The sequence below is a fragment of the Notothenia rossii genome (genome assembly GCF_949606895.1).
Source record: "Notothenia rossii genome assembly, chromosome: 10".
Lineage (NCBI taxonomy): Eukaryota > Metazoa > Chordata > Actinopteri > Perciformes > Nototheniidae > Notothenia > Notothenia rossii.
In genome coordinates this window covers 8,109,169-8,135,046 of record NC_136908.1, presented here as the reverse complement: position 1 = coordinate 8,135,046, position 25,878 = coordinate 8,109,169, and the positions used below count along the sequence as shown (strand labels likewise).

The following is a 25,878-nucleotide window of genomic DNA, read 5'->3' as shown; positions in this document are numbered from 1 at the left end:
CTGTAGTCTGCTCTGATGCATTTTGTAACAATATGTTAAGACCTTCTTCTTATCTTAAGATGGTTGGAGTGTCGTAGACTTCCTTTGTGGTTCAAAAAGTTTTGAAACAACTTTTACCTTATCGCCATTCTCGCCAGCCAATCCCTCAACACCGGGGTCACCCTAAAAGCGACAGAGAGGAGAAGATGAAGAGGACGGATGGAGAAGGATTGACTCACAGAAACATTTGTCAGCACTGGAGCTGGAATACAATCCGGTTTTTAAAAAGTGCTACTCACATCGTCTCCCTTCGACCCGCCTTTTCCTTGGAAACCCTGGAAAGAAAGATGGTTTTAGTACACGTAAATGTGGTTAAATCTGGATATTAATATTCCTCAAAAAAAGAAATAACTAAATATTGATTCAAGCCATGACACCGCAGATCACAAAATAAGAAAGATGTAGTCTCATCTCTAAAACACGGAAGATGAGGATGCTCTGATTATCATTTATATTGCTTATTTCTATCGCTCGCCTCATTCGGTGATTTACTGTGGATTGGTGTGACTTTTATTCACGGGTGAACACTGCCCCCAATGGACACGTCTGGGTATTTCAAGTGTGTTTGAATGTCTGAATGTATGACTGCCCTGTTTTATAAAGCAATATATCTGCTTCATTATGCACACACACGCACAGACCTTGTCCCCCTTGGTTCCACCGAGACCCTGAGCACCGGGAACACCCATTGGTCCTCTCTCTCCTTGTCCTCCCTGTAAAGAGACATTGAAATGTATAAAGGAAGGTGAAGCCACAGGTGAGTGAACATTTAAATAAATGCAAAGAGGTGTCTTACAGGCTTGCCGACTACTCCCTGTGGACCCACTGCTCCCCGCTGGCCTCTGTCGCCCTGTGAAAAATAAGAACGGTGAGTTTGTTTTTCAAAGTTGCAGTTTTTTTTTTAGAGCTTTTAAGTGATAATTCTGGATGTATATACCTTGGGTCCGGGAACGCCTTCCATACCAGCCTCGCCAGGAACACCAGGCTCACCCTAGGAGAACACAGATAAAGATCAACCTAATGCACAATATAAGAACACAAATGTATCCTAAACATCCATATTTGTTGGTTACCAGAGGTCCTGAGGTGCCTTGCAGGCCAACGTGACCCCGAGGCCCAGTCTCGCCCTAACAAGCAAAGAGAGATCATGAGATTTAAAACAAATGAAAACCAGGAGAAGTAGAGAAGGTCAATATATATCAGTGATGCAAACACAGGTATGGTGAAAAAAGAGAGAACTATTCGAAGCAGAAAGAAACAGCGTAATATACCATCTGACAAAGGCCTGTGCTATAATAATTCAATTAACTGGCTATTCTTTATAATATACTCAGATCAATAGGAGACAGAGATGTTAAGTTATAAATCAAGGGTTTTTATTATTATTTACAGCAGGGGTGGGGAACCTTTTTCCTTTCAATTTTTACAACATCCTCCGAGGTCCGTACAAATTATTGAACTCAACCTCTGTTTAAAAAAACTAAAATCACAGACAATCCATTTAGCCTTTCTTTCATGCTGTGCAAAGAAAACGCAACCTCTTAATCCAGATATCTTGCCATGACTCGCGCATGCATGATTTTTTTTTTTTAAATATTGAAGTTAAAAGCATCAATCTGGTGCACTTTGAGAACAAAATGAGTAGATCTATGGGTACATCTTTCAACACCCATTTGAAACAGAACTGTAAGCAGATTTTTCTTTTTGGATATTTTACAAATCACTCTCCTTTTAAACTCTATTCTTTTTATTTTTAACAACTTTTTTGTTACTGTCATATAGTATTTTATACCTGTTTTTCATTTAGTCTCTAATGTCTAATTAATTATAATGATCATATCAAGGTGTGCCTTAACCTCACTGAACTGAGGTTATTTGATCCTCTCAGGAGAGAGCTGTCTTCCACCTGGTTGTAGAAAAGCTCTTTAAATTCGTTAGCATAGCTAGCTAACCAGATGCTAATAACAACAGATCGCCACTGTGCTTACAACTAAAGACACAGCCACGCAAACACTGCGGCATGTGTACGGCTCCTTATGGGTACTGCAATATTTGAAGAACTGGAGCGGCGTTCCGGTGCTCTCCGTAAGCACTCAAGTCTAGTCTACACTCCTTTCAGACGAGACATAAACACGTGAAGACAGGTTACGCTCGTGTTGTGTTCAAGGAACCTGTCCTTGGCCAGGAAAAACAGGCACTCGCTTGTTTAATTATTTTGCGATCTAGATTTCTTCTTCTTTTTTTGAAGTGAGAAGTTGTCCGTCCGTCCGTCAGTCGGACTAACGGAAGGACCCCCACCCCCCCCCCCAAAACGAAAACTCTTCGGTTCTCCACGAATTACACAAGTCACCCAAAGCAGCATTAAAAAAGCGGGAGGCGCCGAAAAGCGACTAATTTGCATCACTGATATATACAATATATTATCACTAACCTTCCCTCCAGGTCCTCCTTTTGTCCCTGGGCCGCCGGGTAATCCCTGCACACAGAGGACACCAAAAAACTCTTCAAAAAGGAAAACATACATTTTATTTGCTGTTTTTTATGTTTGAAATGCAGGAAATTATATTGAAAATGCAACTGGTAATATCAGTGGATATTAGTATGGGGGTGATGGTAGTGGCTGGTGATAATGCTGACATCTAATAGAGTAGAAACATTGGAAATACGTGCAGTGTCAGCTATTGGCATACACCTTACCTTACTCAGATTTGGTGTGTGTGTGTGTGTGTGTGTGTGTGTGTGTGTGTGTGTGTGTGTGTGTGTGTGTGTGTGTGTGTGTGTGTGTGTGTGTGTGTGTGTTAGAGAGAGGGTATATATTGCAGTAGGGCATAACGCAGGGTAACTTATAGTGTTTGGGTTTGCAGCAGCCTCAGTGTCACTGCATTGACCACACAGCCAAGTGTGCATCTCATGCTCCATTACCCTTTAGTCAGAATGACGAACACACACACACACACACACACACACACACACACACACACACACACACACACACACACACACACACACACACACACACACACACACACACACACACACACACACACACACACACACACACACACACACACACACACACACACACACACACACACACACACACACACACACACACACACACACACACACACACACACACGCGATAAATCACTCGTCGTGTTGGGCGGTAGAATGCTATTTCAAGGTGGTTTAAATTCTAAAACAGCGTGGTTCACAGGGTCACTGTTACCTGGATGAGTGCCCAGAAAACAAAACATAGCAGAAATTACAGGCTGCTTCACGCTGCGTTGGTCGATGGAGGAGGACAGATTGACCCTCTACGTGTTCTGAGTGATAAAAAGCCCTTTACAGATAGATGCCTTCAGTGGAATTTGGGACCCTCCCACCCCAAAGAAACACTGCGGGATCACTCACCGCATGCCCCTGAGGACCGGGAACACCAGGCCTCCCAGCCAGGCCAGGACCGCCCTGCAGAAAAAGGAGAAGATTAAATTGCCTTCTTTTTGCTGCGACTGGATTTTTCTCATCGCTATCGCGGCTGGCAGCACTTACCTTGATTCCAGGAACACCAGGTGTGCCATCCTTTCCGTCAATGCCCGGCAGACCCTGAAAAACCAGGCAGAGGAGTCAGCGGACCTCATTTGGCAGACTCTCTGAACACGACTGTGTAGTGTACGAATGAAACTGCGTTCACTCACATTCTCTCCCTTCTTGCCAACCGCGCCCTGTGGGCCCGTGATACCTCGGCTGCCCTGCAGAAGATAACCAAAGCAGGGTGAGCGAATGAACAATTCACATCAGGAGAAATATTTCATTGTTTTTTTCAACAGTACATTTCAAGGGGTAACGCTAGGAGAGTCACCTACTTTGTCTCCCTTGTCGCCTGCCCCTCCGGGTGGTCCCTTGGGTCCTTCCTCACCCTGCAGAACAGAGAAGAAGTTTGATTAGCTGAGGTTGATTCTGGGTACTTTTCTTTAATGTCATTGTAATGTTCGTGTGTGTTCTTACTTACAGGAGGCCCGGGAATCCCTACAGGTCCGTTGATGCCCTTGTAGCCGCGGGGCCCCTATGGGAAGACAAAGAAATGGCCATCAGTCACTTCAGATCAGGGAGGATGCTAAGTCACAGTAGCCTACTATTCATTGTGATGAAGGGGTAATTAGCGCTTAACTCACTTCACTAATGGGAGCTACACAGCCACTCTTGCTTTGGCACTAAGCCGGGGTGCTAACTTGGCTAACGCGGCTAATGTTAACAGTAAGACGGATGGCTACATCGGATCATTAACTACAGATGGAGGCACTGTGGACCCAGACAACCCCAACTCATTAGAGGAGGGGAGAGATTTGTGTTAGCATCATTTCCATATGTCCCCATTGCTGGTAATGGATGATGTTTGTATAGCAGGGGCAGGTCTGTGTGTGCCTCCTTGGTGCTCTTCTTAGAATGAGAACAGCCTCGTGACCAAAGAGAAAGAGGACAAATAAAGTTAGATGTGAGAACAAAAAGAGAATGGTGTTACTTACTGCTTCCCCTTTAGGACCCATCATTCCTGGATAACCTCTCAGGCCCATCGGACCCTTCGAATTAAACAAGGACGTTCTGTCAGATCGAGATAATACAATAAGTGTGTTATTTTGCCAAGTGACAAAAACAAGCTCATATTATACCGGAGGTCCTGGGATGCCCTGCTCCCCAGAGATGCCAATTTCTCCCCTGGGACCCTGGTGGAGGGAAGGAAGGAGAACAGGCTGATTAGTTAGTCTCTTTCTGTGCTGCTCTCTTTATTTGAGTGACAATGTCCACTAAGTTTGACCAAAGAAATTCAAAGCCAGAAAGGAGATCCAGCTGAAACCAGTCGGTGATGGCAGCTGGTTGCTCTTGATGTCTGAACTGATCATTGATGGTTGAATATGTTGATGTTCAAGTTTGTTAAAAAAGGTCATCTAATTGTAAAAGGGGAAACAACCACCATAGGCTACTTAATTAACAAACAGGTAAAAGGCAAAGCTAAAACAGTTCTAAATGCTTGTGTTATTATAAGAACAGTTTGAGATTTTGTGAAATACTCCTTTTTGGTTAGATGACTCAATCTCTCAGGCCTGTTTTTTAAGCAGCAGGAGACAGATGGTGATTAGCTTAGATTAGCATGAATAAATGAAGCAGAAGGTAATAGCTAAATTGGGTCTGGCCAAATATATGTCCACCTTAAACACACGTTCACTTAAACATGTAGTGGTTTCCATTGATTATATGACTAACTACTTCCTAGCGACTGGAAGTCAATGCACCTGATACCTGTTTTGAAACATCCACAGAATACAACCTGTTTTTGTTCTTATTAAACCAATTGGATACTCATAGTTGTGTTTGTCAGTGACAGGCAAACCGTTTTTTCTTAAGAACAAATGCAACATTTATATTTCTGGTTAATCTAGTTGGTCTTGTAAAATAAATACCTAACTTACTTCCCAGAGCAGCGACCTGTTTGTCCGGTATAAAGCTAGTCAAATCCATCAAAAACAAAGGTTTGGACCATTAGCCCGTTTTAGCTACTTTCCTTTTATTTTTCAGCAGATTCAAAATAAAGTAGTTTTCTGGTCTGACTCACATCGTCATCAGAAATATAACAAGAAGAAAAAAGGTATCTGTGATTGGAATGGAACAGCTAGTGGGGATGTCAACTGCCCATGCTGATTTGAAAAGATGGAGACACACCACCTTGCACCCCTGTGTCAGGGTGGAGTAGAGTGGAGTGTTTTTTAGCATCAGAGGCTAATACCTGGGGCCTGTCTAGCAGTTCCCTTACAGCCTACTGTGCTCATTAACTCTGCTTAATACAGCGAGGGGAGGGGGCTCGTGAACCTTGACTTTCTCATCTTCCTCTCTGGCTCCTCAGCACCCCTTTCATCTGGCTCGCTGCATGCTGACTGCAGGCCCGGGTCTGACTAATCGCAGCCAGATTAGTGCCAGTCATGTGCCTCTGGGGGGCTTCATTAGAGCTAATCCTCACCTTGGCTGGACCCGAATGGTAGGGGGTTTCGCCACATGTACATGTACGGGTGTTTGACTGTGTGTATCCATTCTGCAGAGCTCACCGATTTCCCAATGCTGCCAGGCTCTCCGAGAACTCCAGCACGTCCTTTGTGTCCCTGGAGGGCAACAAAAACGTATGTAGGGTGTCGTCATTTTTTTTTTTAATGTAACGTCATTATTTTTTTGCTGAATAAATGCTGACTTGAAGATCCTCACCTTGATTCCCTGCAGTCCCTGGGGGCCTTTAACTCCAGCCGGACAGTTAAGAGGGCACTGTTGTCGGGAGAAGGGGAACGTATGGATTATGAAAAGCGAGATTGTGTCAGACTAGGTTTGAGAGTAAGTGTTGTCGTTAGGTCTTACCTGGAAGTCGGCACTTCCCTCCTCTGCACCGATGAACTTCCCTGGAGAGCCCTAGACGGACAGACAGATGGATGAAGATAGTCACCTGGTCACAGTGGCCCCCTGCTCCCAGGAGCTGAGCCAGCACTCTCTTTATCTATTTCTCCCTCCATCTTGCCTTCTATCTGTTTATAGATTGACTTAGGAAGTAAAGTATCTGTTCAGGGGGCTGATGTATTCCTGCTACAGTCAGATGAGACAGCTCACTGATCTAATGGGGGTTTATTTACCCTAGGATAGCACTAAAGCTAAACAAATACACTCCCATGGGCTGGGAACATCACTCTCTGTGAAGTCACACCCACTGCTTGGAAGCACACAGAGATGCACACAGGGGAGAACGCACACCGGTGGAAAATAGACTTGAAAGTGTAGCGCTCAGAACAGTTTGAGGTAATTCACCCCCTGCTGTCTGCGGGGACCCGATGAAGCAGCACTGTGCGGCGCTAGCTGCTTAGCTATCCTCGAGTATATTATGAAAGCATTTCAATTGCTGCTGGGTTTGTAGAACAGAGCACACGTCAACATAGCTTTAGCCGATGTGATGTTTTCACAGTGATCCTATTTGGAATATCTATAGACAATGTAACTGCAATTACGTTGATGTAACCATATGGTGCATTTCGCATAATGGGCTTCCAGTAGCTTGATGTCATCAACATCACTGAAAAAAGGTTTAGGTTTATCCATTCAACACAGTTTAGCTCACTGTTTAACCATCTGCCAGTAATAGCTTATTGTAGATATTAGTGTTACATTACATTACATAACACTTAGCTGTCAAACTCAAACTCCGAACAACAAGGAAAGTGCAGATATATTCACTTCAAGCAAGATCATACCACAGTGAGTGCTGGTGATTTAGTTACAAGGCCTAAAATATCACAAAAATAACGTATTTGCCCATATAGTATATGTTTGAAGTATTTTGAAACAGTTGCATAGTTTGTCCACTAGAGGGAAATGACTAATACGTGTGTTTAGAGTACTGTATTGGTGGGACCTGCAGAGTATTATACAGTAGTTTAAAGTTAATACGTTTTGTTCTATGATGTATTTTTAGAAGATGCTGTTATATAGCAATCCAACCTATTTATGTCAGGTTTGTGTCATCCATCAGGATCATGTTTATTCCACTATGAATCAGAGAGATAAAGGATGGATAAGATATTTCCTTTACAACTTACTGGCTTGCCAGGAGGTCCAGGAAGTCCAGAAGCTCCGGATGATCCCATACCACCCTAAATGAAACCGATGGAAAGAAGTTGTTGATCAGAATGTCAGAGTCAAGATAACTTCACTTCTTTGAGGGGGTTTGTAAGCAGTGAAATAAAACTGTTTTCCTACCTTTGGCCCATTTATTCCAATTTCACCTGGAAGACCAATTGGCCCCGGAGCGCCCTACAGAGACATCAAGGCATACACATTCCAGCATCCGCAAAAGTATGTCAACACATCAAAGCAATTAAGTGATAGAAACCAAACAAGCTACTTACAGCCAGTCCTGGGAGGCCGGGTCCCTGCGTGGACAGAAGGGACGAGGGGTTAAACCACTGCATAACAAGTGGAACCAATCCATCAAAGTATCAATTAACATTGGTGAAAGCCAATTATGATCGGACGCAGTCATTCAGTCATGTTTTGCTGTGTAAACAGAGCTCGAGAAGAACAGAGACGCACAGCGCGACCACTTTATGTTCGCTGTGTGTTTTGCTTGGAATTAATTATAAACAAAGTAATTAAGTGAGTAAGCCTTCTTGGAGAAAGAGCGGCCCACAGGTTGGGTCTCCTGTCTGAGCAGGCAGCTGGATGTTCACGCACAGCCCCCCCCCCCCCCCCCAGCTTTTAATGCTAAACAAGGGATTTACCTTATAGTGTTTCATTCAAGCGTAACATTGGATAAACCTGGACTTCATGGTTTATAGTTTTGGATGGACACTGAGCACCATCTAGTGGTCTTAGGCTGTGCTACAGATAAAGTGCTGGTATATTCATTGTTTCTTTTTGCAGTGATATCTAATGCATAATGTAAGCATTCCTCTCTATTAAGGACTCTGTAGAAGTGTGGCTTATGTCAGCTGTGGAAGGCATCTGCCACATCTGGGTAGACGAAGCCCAAAAGGGGGCACAGCTGGTCAGGCATCCATGCATGAAGGCAGAGACTCAGGAGGTTGCCACTGTCAGACCAGCTGGTTTAAAACATGTTTGTTTGGAATCTGACGTGACTTAAGCGATGCATAATTTAGCCCTGCATCACTCAGGTTCATAAGTATGATGACGATTTGATGAAGATGAAATGTTATATCATTTGTCATGTTGTACCTTTTACTCGGGTACTGTACTACGTAGTCTTATTACGTTTCATTTATATATATTAAATATGATGCAATAAGCCTGTGGTTTCCAGCATTTTTGGCTTGTGACCCCTTATAAATAAGCTATATCTAGTAGGAGCTCTTAATGGTGATTTAGTTGGCAGCAGTTCTGGCTAAAAGATTGTCAATACCCAAATTAACATTTAGCTAAAATTGACAGTTGTATCAACATGCATGACTAACAGACCGAATGAAGCTAAAGCCAAAACATTTGATTATATTTCATCTGTACTTGACCTTCCAAAGTGTTGTCAGACCTACCTGGTTTCACATCAGTGGCTAAGTGGAGCACTTTTATTGAAGTACATTGACTGTGTGAAATTGCAAAGAGCGATACTTTGAAGCTTGTCTAGCAGCAGCCGTCTACAGCTATCTCGCTGAATACTGGACTAGTTTTAAAACTGTTACCTCCATTAGCCATGTAGGCTCAAAAGCATGGGGAAATAGTGTCCAGGACAAAAAACACCAAAGGTCCCGCTTGAGTACAAAGTCTGGGTACGTATTCCCACACATTCAGAATGACATTGAAAAATATAAGATATTCACTCGTCACTTAATGACAGCAAATACATCAATAATTTACTTACAGGAAGACCAGGTTCCCCAGTGGGTCCAGATTGACCCTGCAGGCAACAGACAATAACAATATTATTATACTAGTGACCTACCTGGTCTCACATCATTACTGTAGCTACTTACTCTCTGGTTAACAGGGGTTAATTGTTAGGTTCAGCTTTCACATTACACGTTTATGGAAGCATGACCCCAATGGTTATTCTTTTTTTGTTGTTAAACAGGTTTTTCACATGGATTCTTTTTAATCACGTGTTCAGGTGGAGGTTTGGACACTTGCCTTCGGGCCAGGGTTTCCAAAAGGACCGCGATCCCCCTTTGCTCCAATCAGACCCTGGAGACAGACAGAGAGACATGTTAGCAAACCGATAGGCTCGACATGCAGAGGGAAACGTGGCCATTAGAAGACATTGAAGAGGTTTAAGATTACATTATTATTTACCACTGTGTTTCCCATGGGGTATATGGGAACCTGAACTCACCTTATAAAAAGGACTTATCACAGATTTAATCGAAGCTGACACTGTTTTTGCGATTAATTAGGAAACAAACCTGAGATTTGGATTCCAGGGCGGATTACTGACTAAATCTCTGAGGAATGCATGAGTGTGTGTGTGTGTGTGTGTGTGTGTGTGTGTGTGTGTGTGTGTGTGTGTGTGTGTGTGTGTGTGTGTGTGTGTGTGTGTGTGTGTGTGTGTGTGTGTGTGTGTGTGTGTCTGTGTATGTGTGTTTGTGTGTGCTTCTGTAAGCATGTGACCAAGAGGCCTTGGCACTCAATTCACCTCCAACCCAGACTGTAGCTGCACTACAAATCAAGTATTAAGTTAAATCGATCAGTGCCCTGAAGCTATAAAATACTGTAAGACAAATTTGGCTGTGTATATCTGCGGCTCCTCTCTACCTGTGATTATCACAGACTTAATAGGAATCATCATGAGATAATGGCTTTGACAGAAGTCTGGTATATTAATCTCATCATGTAGACGTGCTTATCATTTGTTTACAAGGCTCTCCATTTACCTCGGCAAAGCTCGTTTCTGGAAAAAGATTTGAAAACAAGCTGTAATGACTAAATCCCCACGTTGACAAAAACAAATAGTTGAGAGAAAATGAGGGTCCATTTCACAGGGAACTTATGAATGCTTTAATACGATAATTATCTGCAAATGTGGAGTTGCTTTATGTAGTTACATCTTGATTTGGAAAAGGAGAATTGCTCTAAAAATCATGTTAAAGTTAAAACAACCTGTCGCTAACTAACATACAGTACATTTCAGATGAGTATGTATTTTGTATCAAATCTTGACTTTATAATCAGTTTCATCGTTTCATTTACAGTCTACTTTTCTCATTAAACCCATTGAGTGCACGCTTAAAGTGAAATATGTATAATACATCTTCTTCCCCCATTAGGCGTCTGCAAAGCCAGACAATGTCTAGAATCCAGGAGATATCTTCCTTGAAAGTGGACACTCAATTCTGATTGTTTTGACAAGTGCTATTCTATTGCTTTGAAGTCCTACAGTAGATATGCTATGGTTGAAATCAGTAGTAGGCTGACACGTAAACAAACGAGCAAACCACACTGTTGATAAGGACTATTTTGACACTAATACAATCTCCACAGTAACAACTCTCCATATACTTATGTCTATTTTGTCACTCCAAACACATGACATGTGCATTGCCATGGATACACCAGCAAAGATGTATACAAATAACACGGGGAACCTTTCATCACAACATTGCTGTAGGGGTACTAGTGTGCAAAAGTATACGACAGGGTCCCCCTAAAAGTTTGATATCATTGTCAGTGAACATTGGGATACATTCTGCCTATATACAATTATTTCCTAATAAACATCCTTTGAATGTTGTTTCTAAAAGAAAAATGCATCACTTTGTTCTCTTACAGATTATTTTACCAATAACTTGTGGCGAAAATCATCCATTGAAAGTTATTTGGCTTTCATTGAAAGACTTCTGTTACATTCCGTTTCTTTATGCTGATCTTGCTATTCCTATGGGATTGGTATCACATTTGTTTACTCACATTTTGTTTCCTCCTATTAACCCTTTGATGCATAAGTGGGTGTTTTTTGACCCGGTGAGGTGGTTTTCTTGAAGTATCATTTCATATTCAAGTTATTCCTCAAAAAACATGTTTTGGATATCATGCCATTCACATTTTTAATTTACATTTTATACATTTTAAGAAATTGTAGTTTTTGTATTACTACCCCAAGCTTCCATTCCAACTTTTACAATGTTAATGTAATTAAAAGAAAAATCAGTCTCCCAGTTTCCCAAATTCTCTTAACCCTTACAGTAGATGCACGAGTGACTGGACCCTACACTCTTCCATACAGTAAGTGGGTCAAAAATGACCCGCATGCATTTTCTATGGAATTTCGTTTTTTTTTTTAAATGTAAAAAAAAATAAAAAAAATAAAAATAGTGAAAAATTAAATATAAAATATTTCTAGTGTGAACCAAAATATAATACAAAATATTATACAAGCGATTTTTCTTAATCAAAATGACAAAAATGCCATAAAAACACATATTATTCTAATACGGGTCCTTTTTGACCCACTTATGGAAGAGTGTAGGGTCCAGTCACTCGGGCATCTAAGGGTTAACAGAATTTGGGAAACTGGGAGATTGATTTTTCTTTTAATTACATTAACATTTTAAAAGCCGTTTCTGTCAGTGTTGCACTCTCTCTGTTCATTTCAATCAGCTTTATTGGCATAAACAAAAACACATTGTTGCCAAAGTAAGTTCACAGAAGATTTACATATCCCATTTTCAGGTGCAACATTCAGGTTCTAAATTATACCTGCTTTAAAAAAACAGTACAATAGTATACAGTTTGATTCAACTATTTCATAAAAGAATAAATCAATCAACAAAATAATGTTTTCTCTCTCTTAAAAAACATAGTGGGTTTACTTACATCAATGCCGTTCTCTCCTGGCGCTCCATCGAGGCCTGGCTCTCCTGGCTCTCCCTTCAGTCCCTACAATTAAACACATTATTGTCAACCAGGAAGTCTGTATAAATACAATTCAAAAAATAAATGATGATATAACTCTGAATAAACAGTGCAGTAGAGACTTACAAGTGGACCAGGGGACCCAGGAGGTCCTTTTAATCCCTGCAGACACAGAGAGAAGATGTTGATGTTTTGGTATTTGGGGTTAATTCAAAAGAGTAGAGGAATGGGACGTATGACCTTTTAAACTCATTTATAACACTCATTACTTTTCTCATATCTGTGTCTAACTATCACCACAGAGTCATTCATCACTGGTACATCTGACAGTAGACTGAAGCTAATTGCCCTCCAGTTCACTGTGCAGGTTCTCAAAAGTATTAATCATACCTTGTACTATAGTTAATCTAAGTGCTTCTCCTGTTTTTGTGATATTGATTAATGTGTTGAAGACCTACTTAGCAATAAACCCGATTCTGATCCTATTTTCTTTTACGACTTGTTGTGTTGTTATCTTGAACTTGCATAGAGGTTCTTCCAGGCAGAGACACATGATAAAAATATAAGTAATTATGTTGTAAATCAACTTGATGAGGTCTTATCAGACTGTTCTTGCTGAGATTCCTCTCAAAGCATCATCCCACCTATCCTGTGGCAGAGACCCAACATGTTAAAGTGTACTGATGAGAAGGCTACACCTTCCACTTTGGACAAGGCATCATTGTGGGAGGTGTTAATGTAATAACTTGACCCAGCTGGTGGCACCACATGCTGAGGACTAACAGTAGCTCAGCACTCATCAGTCAGAATACCTATTCATGTAACAAAAGACTACATGAATAGGAATGCAGATTAAAATAACAGAGTGGTTTTAGTTAATCTACTAAGTACTAATCACTTCTGGGACAGGACTAACTTCAGGGTTTTCCTTGCTCTGCTCGCTCAGCAGCTTCCATTTCCAGTATATTTATACAACCTGTGTGTAGTTAACCCTGGAATATCTCAAATGTATCACATTACTGTGACACAAACCCATGATTGAGGCAAGGGTCCCTTCTCAAAGACCCCCTCTCTCTGCTGAACAGAGCTCTTTTGTGCCGCTGTGTTTTTCTTAGCAGCGCCCTCTGCTGGTAAGACCGCAGGGCAGCACATGGAAGTATTTCTCAGGCACAATGATGCTCTTTGTGACAGATCTGCTGGGCAAACCTGTGTGGATACTCACATCCATGCCGTCCGACCCGGGGGTGCCGGAGGGGCCTGGTGGGCCGCCCTGGCCCTGAGGTCCAGGTGGACCCCTCTGAAACACAGGCAGAAAGACATGTTAACACTATGTTAGTGACAAAGAACATTCATGGACATCTTATACTACTGTGTAACTATTGAGCCAATAATATAAACTGGATAATCCTGTATCAACATGCATTTTAAGGTGACACTGTAGGAGCTAATACCAGAAGGCTTAATCACATTTAAATAAGTGTACTAATGTTTTATTGAATGTAAAAAATAAAGTGTAAAATCATATTAGTTAACTAACTCCTGTGATGAATGACAGACCAGCATACAATTGGCAGATTCAATACAACTGTAGTGTGTATCACATTTATAAAAATCAAAAACAGAACCAAAATAAAGAGAAACATTGAATATTATTGAATACAATCGGTTAGTGAGAAGGGTCAAATCAAAGGAATGAGCAGGAATGTGGAAGGAGGGATCATGAGACTGGCACTGTTTACCCCCCACCCCCTCCCTATGTCTCCACAGCCTGATGAATATCATCCAATTCTGTCAGGTGATAAAGCTTTTTCAAATCCGATTCTTCAAGAAAGAAATGTGAGAAAAAGATCAGAATAATCCTTAGAAGACGTCCAGCTGATTTCACATAGGGGTCTGTTTGCATAGGGGCTTTCACGCTCAGTTAACAGAGTTAGCGTGTGTCAATGCCCACTTGTGTCCATCTTTGCCAGGGCCGTGAAAAACAAAAATAGTCTTCAACGTTTCTCTCCAAATTTCAAAGGAAAAAAACACCAAGGCCGAAAAAAGGAGCCCAGGTAATGGCGTATCCTTGCCTTCAACAGTATCTCCTCAGTCTAATCTTCAAAAGAGATAAGAGTCCAGACACGATAAGGATGATAATCCACAGGAGATAGTCCGGTTTCATTTTTTCTCCACAGCAGAAAAACTCATTTCAAGCTCTTTCTTTTACATGCATGCTACAAAGCAAGATGATCACCACAGATAGACCTTTGTTACATCAACCTGCAGCGTTTAGATCACTTCCACCAGCACCAAGACAACCTTTAACATCACATCAAGACTTTCCAGAGGCCCTGAACCACACTGTATCCTAGAATAAAGGCCTCTATGCCCCTTGTCCACTCACCACTTGGGCCAGAGCCAGGCACAGGGTCTGCAGAATGACCCAGGTCTTCAGCAAGGCAGAGAGAGCAGCCATGGTGCCTCTCCTCGGTTCACCAAATCCTCTCTTTTCTCTCCTGTTTCTGCTCTCTTACTCCTCTCCAGGCCGGCACAGTGCAGAAAAGTGGTGGAGCAAAGCTGTCCGAGAGGCAGGAGTGGGGGGGGGTGGTGGGGGGCTTGGGGGGGGGCTATGTGCACAGCCCTGAACAAAATCCACTCAGGAGCAAGGGGAGTGAGAAGTGAGGGTGGAGAGGGATGGAAGGAGGTGGACAGAGAGAGAGAGAGGTGTAATCCTGCCCCACAGCTGGCCTCTGGAAGCAGAAGAAACACACACACACACACACACACACACACACACACACACACACACACACACACACACACACACACACACACACACACACACACACACACACACACACACACACACACACACACACACACACACACACACACACACACTAAAGTTTTCACATCAGTTTTGGGACAGGAGGAAACTCCCTGGGTATGTGCTCGGCTTGGCAGCTTCTCTGATTGGTTGCTTATGAATAATTGGCATATTTTTGACCAATGTCCAATTAGGCTGAGGCGCTAAGCTCCTCCCAAAGCTGTAGGAGTGGACCAATGAGTGCAACCTGTCTAAAACACCAAAACCATAGGCTTCTGAACACCTTTTTGTCATTGCTGTTAACCCCCCATTCAAATGTGTCCTGACGTTTTAATTTCTCTGAGTAAATTATTTGCCAGGTGTTGTCAATATTTCCCAAAACAATTCCATGGGACTGTTGTGCTAACACGATGAGAGGAAGCGGAAACAAATACATCAAACAGATTATATTAGGGATGATGGGAAATAGGGAGCGTTAACTTAAAAAACTGAAACTATGACGGTCACCTGTAGACATAAAGGGGCAAGTATATTAATGAAAATTGGAAATGTTATTAACATATATAAAACAATTTATAATATACCATAATCACAATTCACCTGCATGTTTTGAAAAGTAATTTGCTGACATCTAGTGGTCATTTCAATAAGTGCGAGTAGTTCCCACAGCGATCCAAAGTGGCCCTTTGAGGCTGAATAAACAAAACTGATGGCAATGTGAAAAAGACAGTATAGCGACACCTATTGTACAAACCATACATTACACCTCATACAGCATGGCTTGTGTCCACTAGATGGCAGCAGACACACATTAACAGACCTGCAGAGCAGCTCTGTTGCTATGGAGGCCTCCCCTGCTCTAACTGGAGATTATGCAGCACATTTGTTCTCCTCACAGATGATAAAGACAGTACTGAGGATGCTGAGAGGAGTTGCATTTATTAGCAAATTGAGATGTATTGCACAAAACGGGGAATCTCATCAGACCACATTAAATAAATTAGGAAAGCAGCTCAGTGGACGCTCCTGGACTGTAGCCATGTGTTTTGCACATTTGCACTTGCACTGCATTAATCACACTAACTCAGTAATATTTTGCCTTTTTCATACTTTACCCAAAAAGATGAAATATTAACCATCGCCCGGTGAACACTTCTTTTTCCAATCTCACATTATTTTTAATAAGGGGTTGTTAGTAAGTAGAATAATATGAATTGCAGGCATTTGCATTCAGTTATGTAGGTACATTAAAGGCTGGGTGCGTAGCACTAAAGAAGCGAGTAAAATAAAGTTTTATTTTTTAATGTATCCAAGAAAAAAAAACTGACACATTTCCAATGCTAGTGGAGTACTTCATGACCACAGAGCGTGAACGTTGTGATCAGCTGTTTTAGCGCAGTTCTCAGTGAAGGGGGGGGAGTCTCCCTCCGCAGCCGGTTGGCATAGTTTTGGCACAATTCCGTTGTACAGACCGACGTTAACAGCAGCCCTGTCTGTGCTTACGGAGACTGACTCTGTCGTCCGTTGATCTAACCGCCTTCTGGAAAGCTTCACAAGTACGTAGGCGCAAATGCGCTTTGTGACACAAGTGACGGTACGCATTTCAGATTGTTGCCGCGCATGCGTACCTGCGTACCAGTTATGTGCACCCCTGATTATGTGTAAACCTATCATTACAAATGTTAACAACTAAAACAGCTACTGTGAGACCTCATTGAAGTAAGGCACACAGGAGTGCACACAGGGTTAGTTTCAAGTCTGTCTTGAGTCTAAATCCTGACATATGGGCAGATGGTAAAATAAAAACATTGATTATACGTACATATCTAGTTTTGCACTTATTTTACTACAATTTTACTAAATTTATTTTCTAACCCAACAATTTTTGTGCGCACAAGGAGTTAAACCTTTTGCTTTTTTTGAAGGTAAAGAAATGCAAAGGCATTTCTACAAAATGACAGACATAGAAAAGTATTTACCAAAAGCACGCACATCAAAACAAACATGTACAAGTTGGAAAACAGTGAATCCGCACACTGGATAATGCTCCCAAGCGTATGTAAATTATATTTAATCACAACCAGTGACTTTTTAAATGTGTCCATCTCTTTTTCAGACAGGAACATTAGACTATATCTCATTGTGCTGTTGTGTGTGTCATTGATTGATTATATAGTTAGCTTTCAGTTTTTTCCATCAACTGTTCCTTCAGCGCATTCATGAAATCAGACTGATGACTAGGGCTGTGGGTAACAGTATTACAAAATACATGCAGCTTTTGTGCTGGACAACCGTAAACAGTTGGTCCTTACTCCTACAAATGTATCTCAAAAGAGACGATGTCAGCAAAGTTCTGCAAAATAAAGTCAGTCATTTCTTGAAATCTTTATGAGTCACGTCCTAAAGGCAGTTAAAGATTGCAACATCAAGGAAGAGCTTGGTTTGGACCCATTAACCATTTGATGCATGTATTGGTCAATGAAACAAAAATGGGTCTTGAAATAGTTAATGTAAAAAAATCTCATGTATTATTTTTTCTATAATATTTAGCGTGTACTTTGTATGTTAATATGCTTAGGTTAAAAATATATACATTTATAAAGGGTTTGAATGCACAGTTTGTATTTGTTTGATGACTGACAGCAACAATTAAAATATCAGAAAACACATAAAACTGTTAAACACATATTTCCCATTGTTTTGGATGTTGGTCATTTGACTTCAGGCAGTTTGAAATGAGCCCTTAATACCGCTCTAATGCCTGTAGGCTAAATAAGAGGCTAGACAGCAGCTGCTTAGCTTAGCATAAAGACGGTCACCCTGGGGAAACAGCTAGCCTTTCTCTGTCTGTAAAGTGTTAGTTAGTGAGCTTTAGACTTGTTGGTAAGAAGCCAAGCTTACCGTCTCCCCCTGTGTTCAGTTTCTATGCTAAGCTAATCTTACTGGGCTTTTCCTGGCTCTAGCTTCAAATTAAAGAGAAAAGTATTAGAGACTCTGCAAAATGTTGAACAAGGGCTTTTGTAAATGTGAGGTTGAGATGTCTTTTTTAATCTATTTTGATCATGCTATATAAATACAGTGAAGTATCATAAAGTCAGTCCATACTCTGTCCAAAGCCAGAAACTCAGTCTTAAAACAAGCCACCGGGAACGGGAAAGTTGTGATGTCATGACTATACTTTATAAAGTATAGGTATAAAGTGCTGCTCCAGTGCCATTACAGTGCTACCCTGCAATGCAGAAACAACCAATCAACAACCAAAGCTTTTTTGGTATGGGGGCTTAATAGAATAGAATAGAATGGGAGGGATGAAACCCCTCTTTAATGGTCACACATGCAGAGCACACAGCACACACAGTGACATTTGGCCTCTGCTTTTAACCCATCCTAGTACCAGGAGACTAGCACTAGGAGCAGTGGGCAGCTATTGTACAGCGCCCGGGGAGCAATGGGAGTGGGGAGGGGGAAGGGGGTTGTTCGGTGCCTTGCTCAAGGGCACCACGGCAGGGCCCAGGAGGTGAACTGGGACCTCTCCAAGTAACAGTCCACACTCCATATTTAGATCTGTTCGGGGACCCTACGGCTCACAGTCCAAGCCCCTACTGACTGAGCCACTGCCGGACACCTTCAGAAGTCACCTTCATTGAACATCAGCTATTAAATAGTCTTTCAGGCATATGTGTGATATACATCTACATAGGCCTGCATTTTAAAATCGGTCCTATTGCATTCCTTTCTATATTTGAATATCAGGAAATTAGAAAATCAAATGTACTGATCTTCTCACGGGTAAAAACTGAAAAGAACCGTGATCCAGTTGTTGTCTTTCTCATTACAAACGATTCCCCAGCCTCCTCAAACTTAGAAAAAAGACAAAGAAAACATTGGCCTCTCCCATTTCTCTCAGTCTTTCTCCCTGCTCATGTTTAAACTCTCAGGGGAATATGGCTCAAATGTAACTTTCTTGAATGAAAGCAATCACATCTTGTTTCAAGAGCGGATAGCATAATTATCACAGCTTACGTGAGGCATCATGCCAACCAAATTCAACCAATGAGCAATAATTCTGCCCACCTAGTTATTATCGAGCCTCCACACAAATGCACAACACAGAGCAAAGCAATCACACAAGCACACACACGTGCTCATGCATTTAAGTAGAGTCTAATTGAATTATTATGAGTGACCAGGGAGGTTTTGGTTCTGCTGGTATTCGGCTTTCTGCTCTTACTTTTTCATGAGAAAAATCAATTTCACATCGACAGCCTGTGGCCATTCCCTCTCTGACGCCCGAGAGAAAGGGCAGAATGGAAGTCATCATTAAAGTCTGACGCAAAGACAGGAACACACGCACGCACGCACGCACGCACGCACGCACGCACGCACGCACGCACGCACGCACGCACGCACGCACGCACGCACGCACGCACGCACGCACGCACGCACGCACGCACGCACGCACGCACGCACGCACACACACACACACACACACACACACACACACACACACACACACACACACACACACACACACACACACACACACACACACACACACACACACACACACACACACACACACACACACACACACACACACACACACACACACACACACACACACACACACACACACACACACACACACACACACACACACACACACACACACAAGCCCCCCATGTGCTGATGACAGACAGGGTAAATATTATTCTTGAGTGCAGGTGTGAGGGGTAGCGGCAAAGTGATAACAGAGGAGGCCATTAACAGCCAGGCAGAGTTTTTCAGGCTGACCTCAGGGCCCGCAGTGTGTCAGGCCCTCCATTGAGAAGGAGAAGTTTACAGTGAGAGAGGAGGGAGCAGAGGCACACACTGACACACTGAGGATATACAGGCTGAGGATATTAGGCACACATTCATTAGCGTGTTTTGCGGTTATTCTTTCGATGGGAAAATCGCACCGAACACAGCTTCTTTGACACGTGAAATGATTGCAGATGAAGACATTTCGTGGTGCAATTTGCTTGTCCATCACAAAGTACAGTTTATTTAAGGGTGTGTGTGACAGATATAAATGTTCACACATGCTTTCAGACTTTTTTTCCACTTTGTTTGAGTCACTTCAACCCTTAAAGACAGAAAACATCTTCATCGATTGTGCAAAACCACTTTGAAAGCTCAAATGTTTGAAAGTGTATTCATTGTGTCATTTTGGGCATCTCCCAAAGCCTGCTAGTGGACTTGAACCTGATGCAGTGGTGAGACCGAGCCACGCTGAGAACTGGCCCAGAGTCTCAGGCTGACAATGCGATGACGGCTGGGGGGAGGATTTAAAAAACACACCGTTTAGCAGCCGCTGACCCCACACTGAGCTCAGTGAGTTGTTTCTTAGCAACAAAGCATGGCAACACACTCATTTCACGTCAGTCCAAAGCCCAGGGATGCACTTCAACTCCATCAAAGATAAGGGATGAGGTGGAAAAGGCTGCAGATTATTACTATAGCTTTCATGTGTTTGCATTGGCTAACAGTCATCCTCTGACACTATTATGGTAGCTACAGTAGATATCCACTATTATAGTTGTATGCTCCACAAGTTTTCCCAGCCTCCTCTGAATTTGATTGAACCTTTCAGGCGATGAAAGACAAACATAACTGGTGAAATATTTTGGCCTGTGGAGGTGGTCTGGCCTGAAGCACTCCATCCTTTAAATCCTATTTGAGCTTTTACTGAGATTTCCAAACATGAAACGTCATAAATAACAGACACTAAATCCGAGTTATCACAACATATCGGTTGCAGATGTGAAGTGGAAAGAGGCAGATTATGTAGCCGGGATGTTTTCAGGCTTTTTAGGGATGAGGCAGCCACGCATGTGTCACACATTGAGCCGCTGCACTCAACATGGCACTTAAAGGAGTAGTTTGACAATTTTGGGATAATGGACCATTACAATATGCTTTGTTGGCCAGATTTACATTATTTGAAAGGTTTTCTTTTACACAAATATGCTAAAGTGGCTGCTCCGTTCTGCCTCCAGTCATTTGAACAACCTAAACTAACCATCTCTATCTTGTATTAAAGGCCCCATGTCATGGCCATTTCCACTGATCATAATTCCATTGTTGAGCTATACTAAAATAGGAAAAATACTGTGCAATTTTCCAAACTCACATTGGTTTCGCATACAGCATCTCTGTAAAGTATGTGTATTCAGCAGTATTCACTTTCTCCACTAAACGGCTCGCTGCAGCTCCTCCCCTCCGTGATTTCCTTGTTTAGCGATACACAGCCAAACACAGCCAAACTCAACCTGAACACACACAAAGTCACAGCCGAAATAAAAACAATAAGTGTGGCTTGATATTGAGTAAGAAAAAGGTTTATAGGTTGATAAACGCTGTGAGAATGGGTCTGCAGAGAGAATTTCGCGCGATCCCAACTGTCTGTTCTCAGCCTGCAGCACGGAGCAGAAATCAGCAGGGCTGCCTGCACTGAGTGTGTGTGTGGATTGGTCAATTTGGACCAATCAGCGGGGGCTTAACGTAACGGCTCCGCGGACTTAACGTAACGGCTCCACGGATTGGCCCATTTAGTTCCGGGTACGTGCTTTCGTAAACGCGTACCCTGAAGAATCAAATGGATGATGACGTCATGATGACGTTTCACCAACGAGGCGTTTTGGGGAGGTATTTTCTGTTTTAGAGTTTTACTCGCTACAGGGTGTACTTTGAGGGTTTTGACTCTGCACAACATTTACATGCAGAAAAACCTTCATAATTTTCTGTTTTAGAGTTTTACTCGCTACAGGGTGTACTTTGAGGGTTTTGACTCTGCACAACATTTACATGCAGAAAAACCTTCATAAGGGGACGGGTAATAACCGGAAAAGCATGACATGTGACCTTTAAGTGTGTGTATATGGTGGTGTTGATCATCTAATCTCACTTTTGACGGTTAATGGCGTATCCTTTCCTTCAACAGTCTTGACAAATATGTTTGTATTCCTATACATCTACTATGGCAAAACTATGCTCAGCCATTTTTCATTCCTTACAAATATGTACTGTCACTCTCTTGTAGGGAAGCCAAACTCAGTATGCTAACCTTCACTCCCCTCTGCCCTGTTGAAGCATAACGGAGCACTAACACCCCGCTGATTGTCTGCTGCAACGCTTTCCACACCCAGCCAAGAACAAGAATAAACTGGGGGCGTTTTTTGGACCTGCAGTACTCTCCACGAGAAAAATGAAAAATGCTGTGCTGAGTCTGACAACCGTCCAGCTACACAAAGTGTAATTACACCGATGTAATTCAAAATAAATTCACATGGAGTGCTGGCCAAAATCCTTAGCTCAAAATTAGACAATACCGACAAACGAGGGTCTTGAATAATCCACTTCCTTGCCCCCCTTGGATGTTTTTCAGCGGTCTCCGTTTTAATTATGTATATGTCCATGCAAAATGTTAATCCTGAAAGCTGGTGTGTCTTTCTTTTAAAGCCCCAAGGGGGTTTTGCTGGGGGGGGGTTTCAGGACACTTTGTCTCAGGGGATCTTAATATTTAAGAACCTATTAATGTCTTATACCGGATTAACGGAAATAATCTCAGCTAATTGACGATATAAACCATTCTTACCAAAACAAAACACAAGTCTCATAAGAAGCATCTAAATGACCCCTTAGCGAAACATGCTAACGGACATTGGCACAGAACTCAAGATAAAAGTACCCTTATTACTTATCGGAGCTGCACATACAAGATATCAGATTAAAGATGAGGTTCCACAGATTATTTAGGTATATAGTATAATCACTGAGTGATCCGAATTTGCGACAGGGGAAGCAAAAACAGACATCACAACACGTACCTTTGCGTAGCTTCTAGGGAGATCGTCTCACCGTAGCTGTTAATCTGATCAAAAGACGTATTCAATGGCATTAAAACGAGAAAAAACGCGGCTGAATCGGTTAATCCATAGGTTGATAAAGTTTCTGGGCAATAATTTGAATTATTTATAATCCATAATTCCATTTTTATGTAAAAATCGCAGAGCAAAAGTTAGCTGCTAATGGTAACCGGAAGCTGCTGCTTCCGGTCTTGGCAATGCAGCAGCCTAACACACACACATGACCAAATAAGGATTATGTGGGAGTTCCCCTCGATTCCATTGGCTCTGACGGTTAGAAAGAGATGTCACATGTCAAAATCCAGCAGTGGGAGCCAGAGATATGAAACCCAAAAGGCCCCAGAAGAGTTTTTTTGTGCTAAATCTCTCTAAAAAGGTCAAATATCACTTGTTTTGCATCAATCTTGATACAGGGTACTTATTATATGTTGTACTTTGGATTCCTAAAGCTTTTAGTCTACTAACCCATCATCCAAGGTTAGTTTTCACTATAAGTACAAAATATTTTTTGGACGGACACTATAATTTAAAGTTTTTTACCATGTTCAATCTGAATTTTCTTTAAAATAAAAAACATATTTATTGAATCTGACTTTTCTACATCCAACTGACAGGTTTATCATTACTTTGAGAAAAAAGATTATTAATGTAACCCTTTTAGAAGGGAAGATATTGTCATTTGTTCTGGGAATGTCATTTTCGAGCCTGAAACCTGAAAAACAGGCTCAGGATTTAACAGGTTAAGTTAAGATAACAGTTGATGCGTGTTATCTTTATTGTCAGCAATACCCTTCAAAGCTATCTAAATGATGTAATTAATGACTTACCGAGTGTATGATGATGAATGGGATTTAACTGTGATGAAGAGGTGCCGTGACATAACAGGAGGCAGGATAATTTCACGCAGGTTTGCCGTAATCAACCTCATTTCCTGCATTTAGGCTTTGAGGAGGGCTTCGTACAGTAAGATGACATGTTTTCACAAGAGCCCATTACACTTCTGATTTAATTTCTCCGACCTTTTATCAAGCACACACAATCACATACAGCCCAGAAAAACAGATATTGAAATGCAATCAATTTAAAGGTAACTGTCACGCAATCAAGAATAAAAATAGCAGAATATTGAAAAGCATGATATGTGAAAAAATGAAGGAAAATGTAGCCTTTCCCATATGATAAATGTATTTATATTATACTCAATTATTTTAATGGCCAGGCAACCCATTTGGGGATCTAAAATATATTTTTTTGACCCATTCTAGAGGACAGCAGCATTGTTTATGGCCACAGAAGTTATTATCAACCTACTTTAAACTACCAGCACAACACTATAAACCGTCATACTTAAAGAGATATTGAGATGACCCCAAAATCTAATCAGTTAATTCCTTAGTTTTAAAAAGAGAATCCCTCACGGCAATACTGAGAATAAAGCGTGAAGACAAACGGATTGATGGACAAACATAACGCCGGCCTCGGCTATTTCCGGCTCCCAGGAATAACAATGTTCAGATTTGCATATTCTGTGAGAGAAAGAACTCCCCAATATGTCAGGGAGACTCTCTAAAACAGCGTTATCTCTATTTCAGCTTTATCTGTTAAACCCTATTCTCAGAGATCTTGGGCGGCTGTGAGTACATTGGTATAGTTGTGTTTGTTTGTGTAGATATTACCACACTCACAAAAAGGGAACACATTGTATTGAGATGGAAACTGTAACAAACTAAGCTCTCTATTTTAATCATGGCTTTATACAATATCATTAAACATGCCTCAAGGATCATTTATCAGTCAAATAGATGATAATCTTAAGAGTCAATTTCTGCATTAGTTATACAATCAAGTTGTTAAATAGCAGAGACGCATCATAATTACTGTATTAAATCTGGATGGCATGCACGAATTGATTGTTAACAATGCCACATTTAAACTGTTAAAGAGGACTGTAATTAAATGGAACGCCTGCTGTGACTTTCCAGCACCAGATCTGAATGGATTATGCAAAGAACAAAGCGTGAGCGTGATTCATTTTTTTACAAGCAGTAAGCACAAGCTCTTATGTATTTTCTTCCATTTATCCTCTCTTTTTCATATATGTTGTTATACAAATTAAACCAAAATGGTCTAGGCTATTGCTCAATTACAGGTTAGAATTATACGCAACAGAAACGTCCAGCTGGCTGCTTGAGCCTTACTTTATACTATACTATAAGGTACATTTAAGGACAAACATACACAGTTGCCGGGGAAATATAAACCTGGCACAATAAATATCTAATTCCTGGCATGTTTCATGATCCTTGTGAAGCTCACGGCTCCATCGACCAAAAGCCCCTTCTAACAATAGCTAACACACATTTAAACATATCTGCTATGACAAGGGGTGACTCTCAGGTAAAGATTAAGGCTACACCAATCGACATTTAAATATCAACTATCAATTCAAATGAATATGTGTAATATTTGACCAAATCACAGAAAACTGCCACCTAACAATGCATTTCCTTTCAGCTCTTTAAAGCAGCAGTGCCAAACTCAATTTCATCGCGGGCCACATTAGAATTATGGCTGCACTCAAAGGGCCGGTTGTAACTTTAAGACTTTATCAATATACATATACAAATATATGATATATATTAAAGCAGACGTCTAGGGAAAATAATTGAAAGCAAATATTCAACAACTACACCAATTGTATTGTATACTATATTCTTTGCAAGCTCTTGCGGGCCA

General features: G+C 41.5%; 1 protein-coding gene across 1 annotated transcript in view; it reads right to left on the bottom strand.

The window, feature by feature from the left end:
* Nucleotides 1–23,292, bottom strand: part of col9a2 (procollagen, type IX, alpha 2) — a 24,507-nt gene extending 1,215 nt beyond the window's left edge. The window contains 27 exon segments of the mRNA XM_079654639.1: nt 118–162; nt 279–314; nt 681–752; nt 836–889; nt 977–1,030; nt 1,113–1,166; nt 2,471–2,515; nt 3,454–3,507; nt 3,592–3,645; nt 3,738–3,791; nt 3,906–3,959; nt 4,052–4,105; nt 4,566–4,619; nt 4,710–4,763; nt 6,138–6,191; nt 6,292–6,348; nt 6,439–6,489; nt 7,665–7,718; nt 7,825–7,878; nt 7,974–7,997; nt 9,440–9,475; nt 9,706–9,759; nt 12,385–12,447; nt 12,550–12,585; nt 13,646–13,720; nt 14,810–15,155; nt 23,104–23,292. Of these exon segments, the coding sequence (XP_079510765.1) occupies nt 118–162; nt 279–314; nt 681–752; nt 836–889; nt 977–1,030; nt 1,113–1,166; nt 2,471–2,515; nt 3,454–3,507; nt 3,592–3,645; nt 3,738–3,791; nt 3,906–3,959; nt 4,052–4,105; nt 4,566–4,619; nt 4,710–4,763; nt 6,138–6,191; nt 6,292–6,348; nt 6,439–6,489; nt 7,665–7,718; nt 7,825–7,878; nt 7,974–7,997; nt 9,440–9,475; nt 9,706–9,759; nt 12,385–12,447; nt 12,550–12,585; nt 13,646–13,720; nt 14,810–14,881 (1,368 nt within the window). The 5' untranslated portion in view covers nt 14,882–15,155; nt 23,104–23,292.
* Between the last annotated feature and the right edge of the window lie 2,586 nt (nt 23,293–25,878).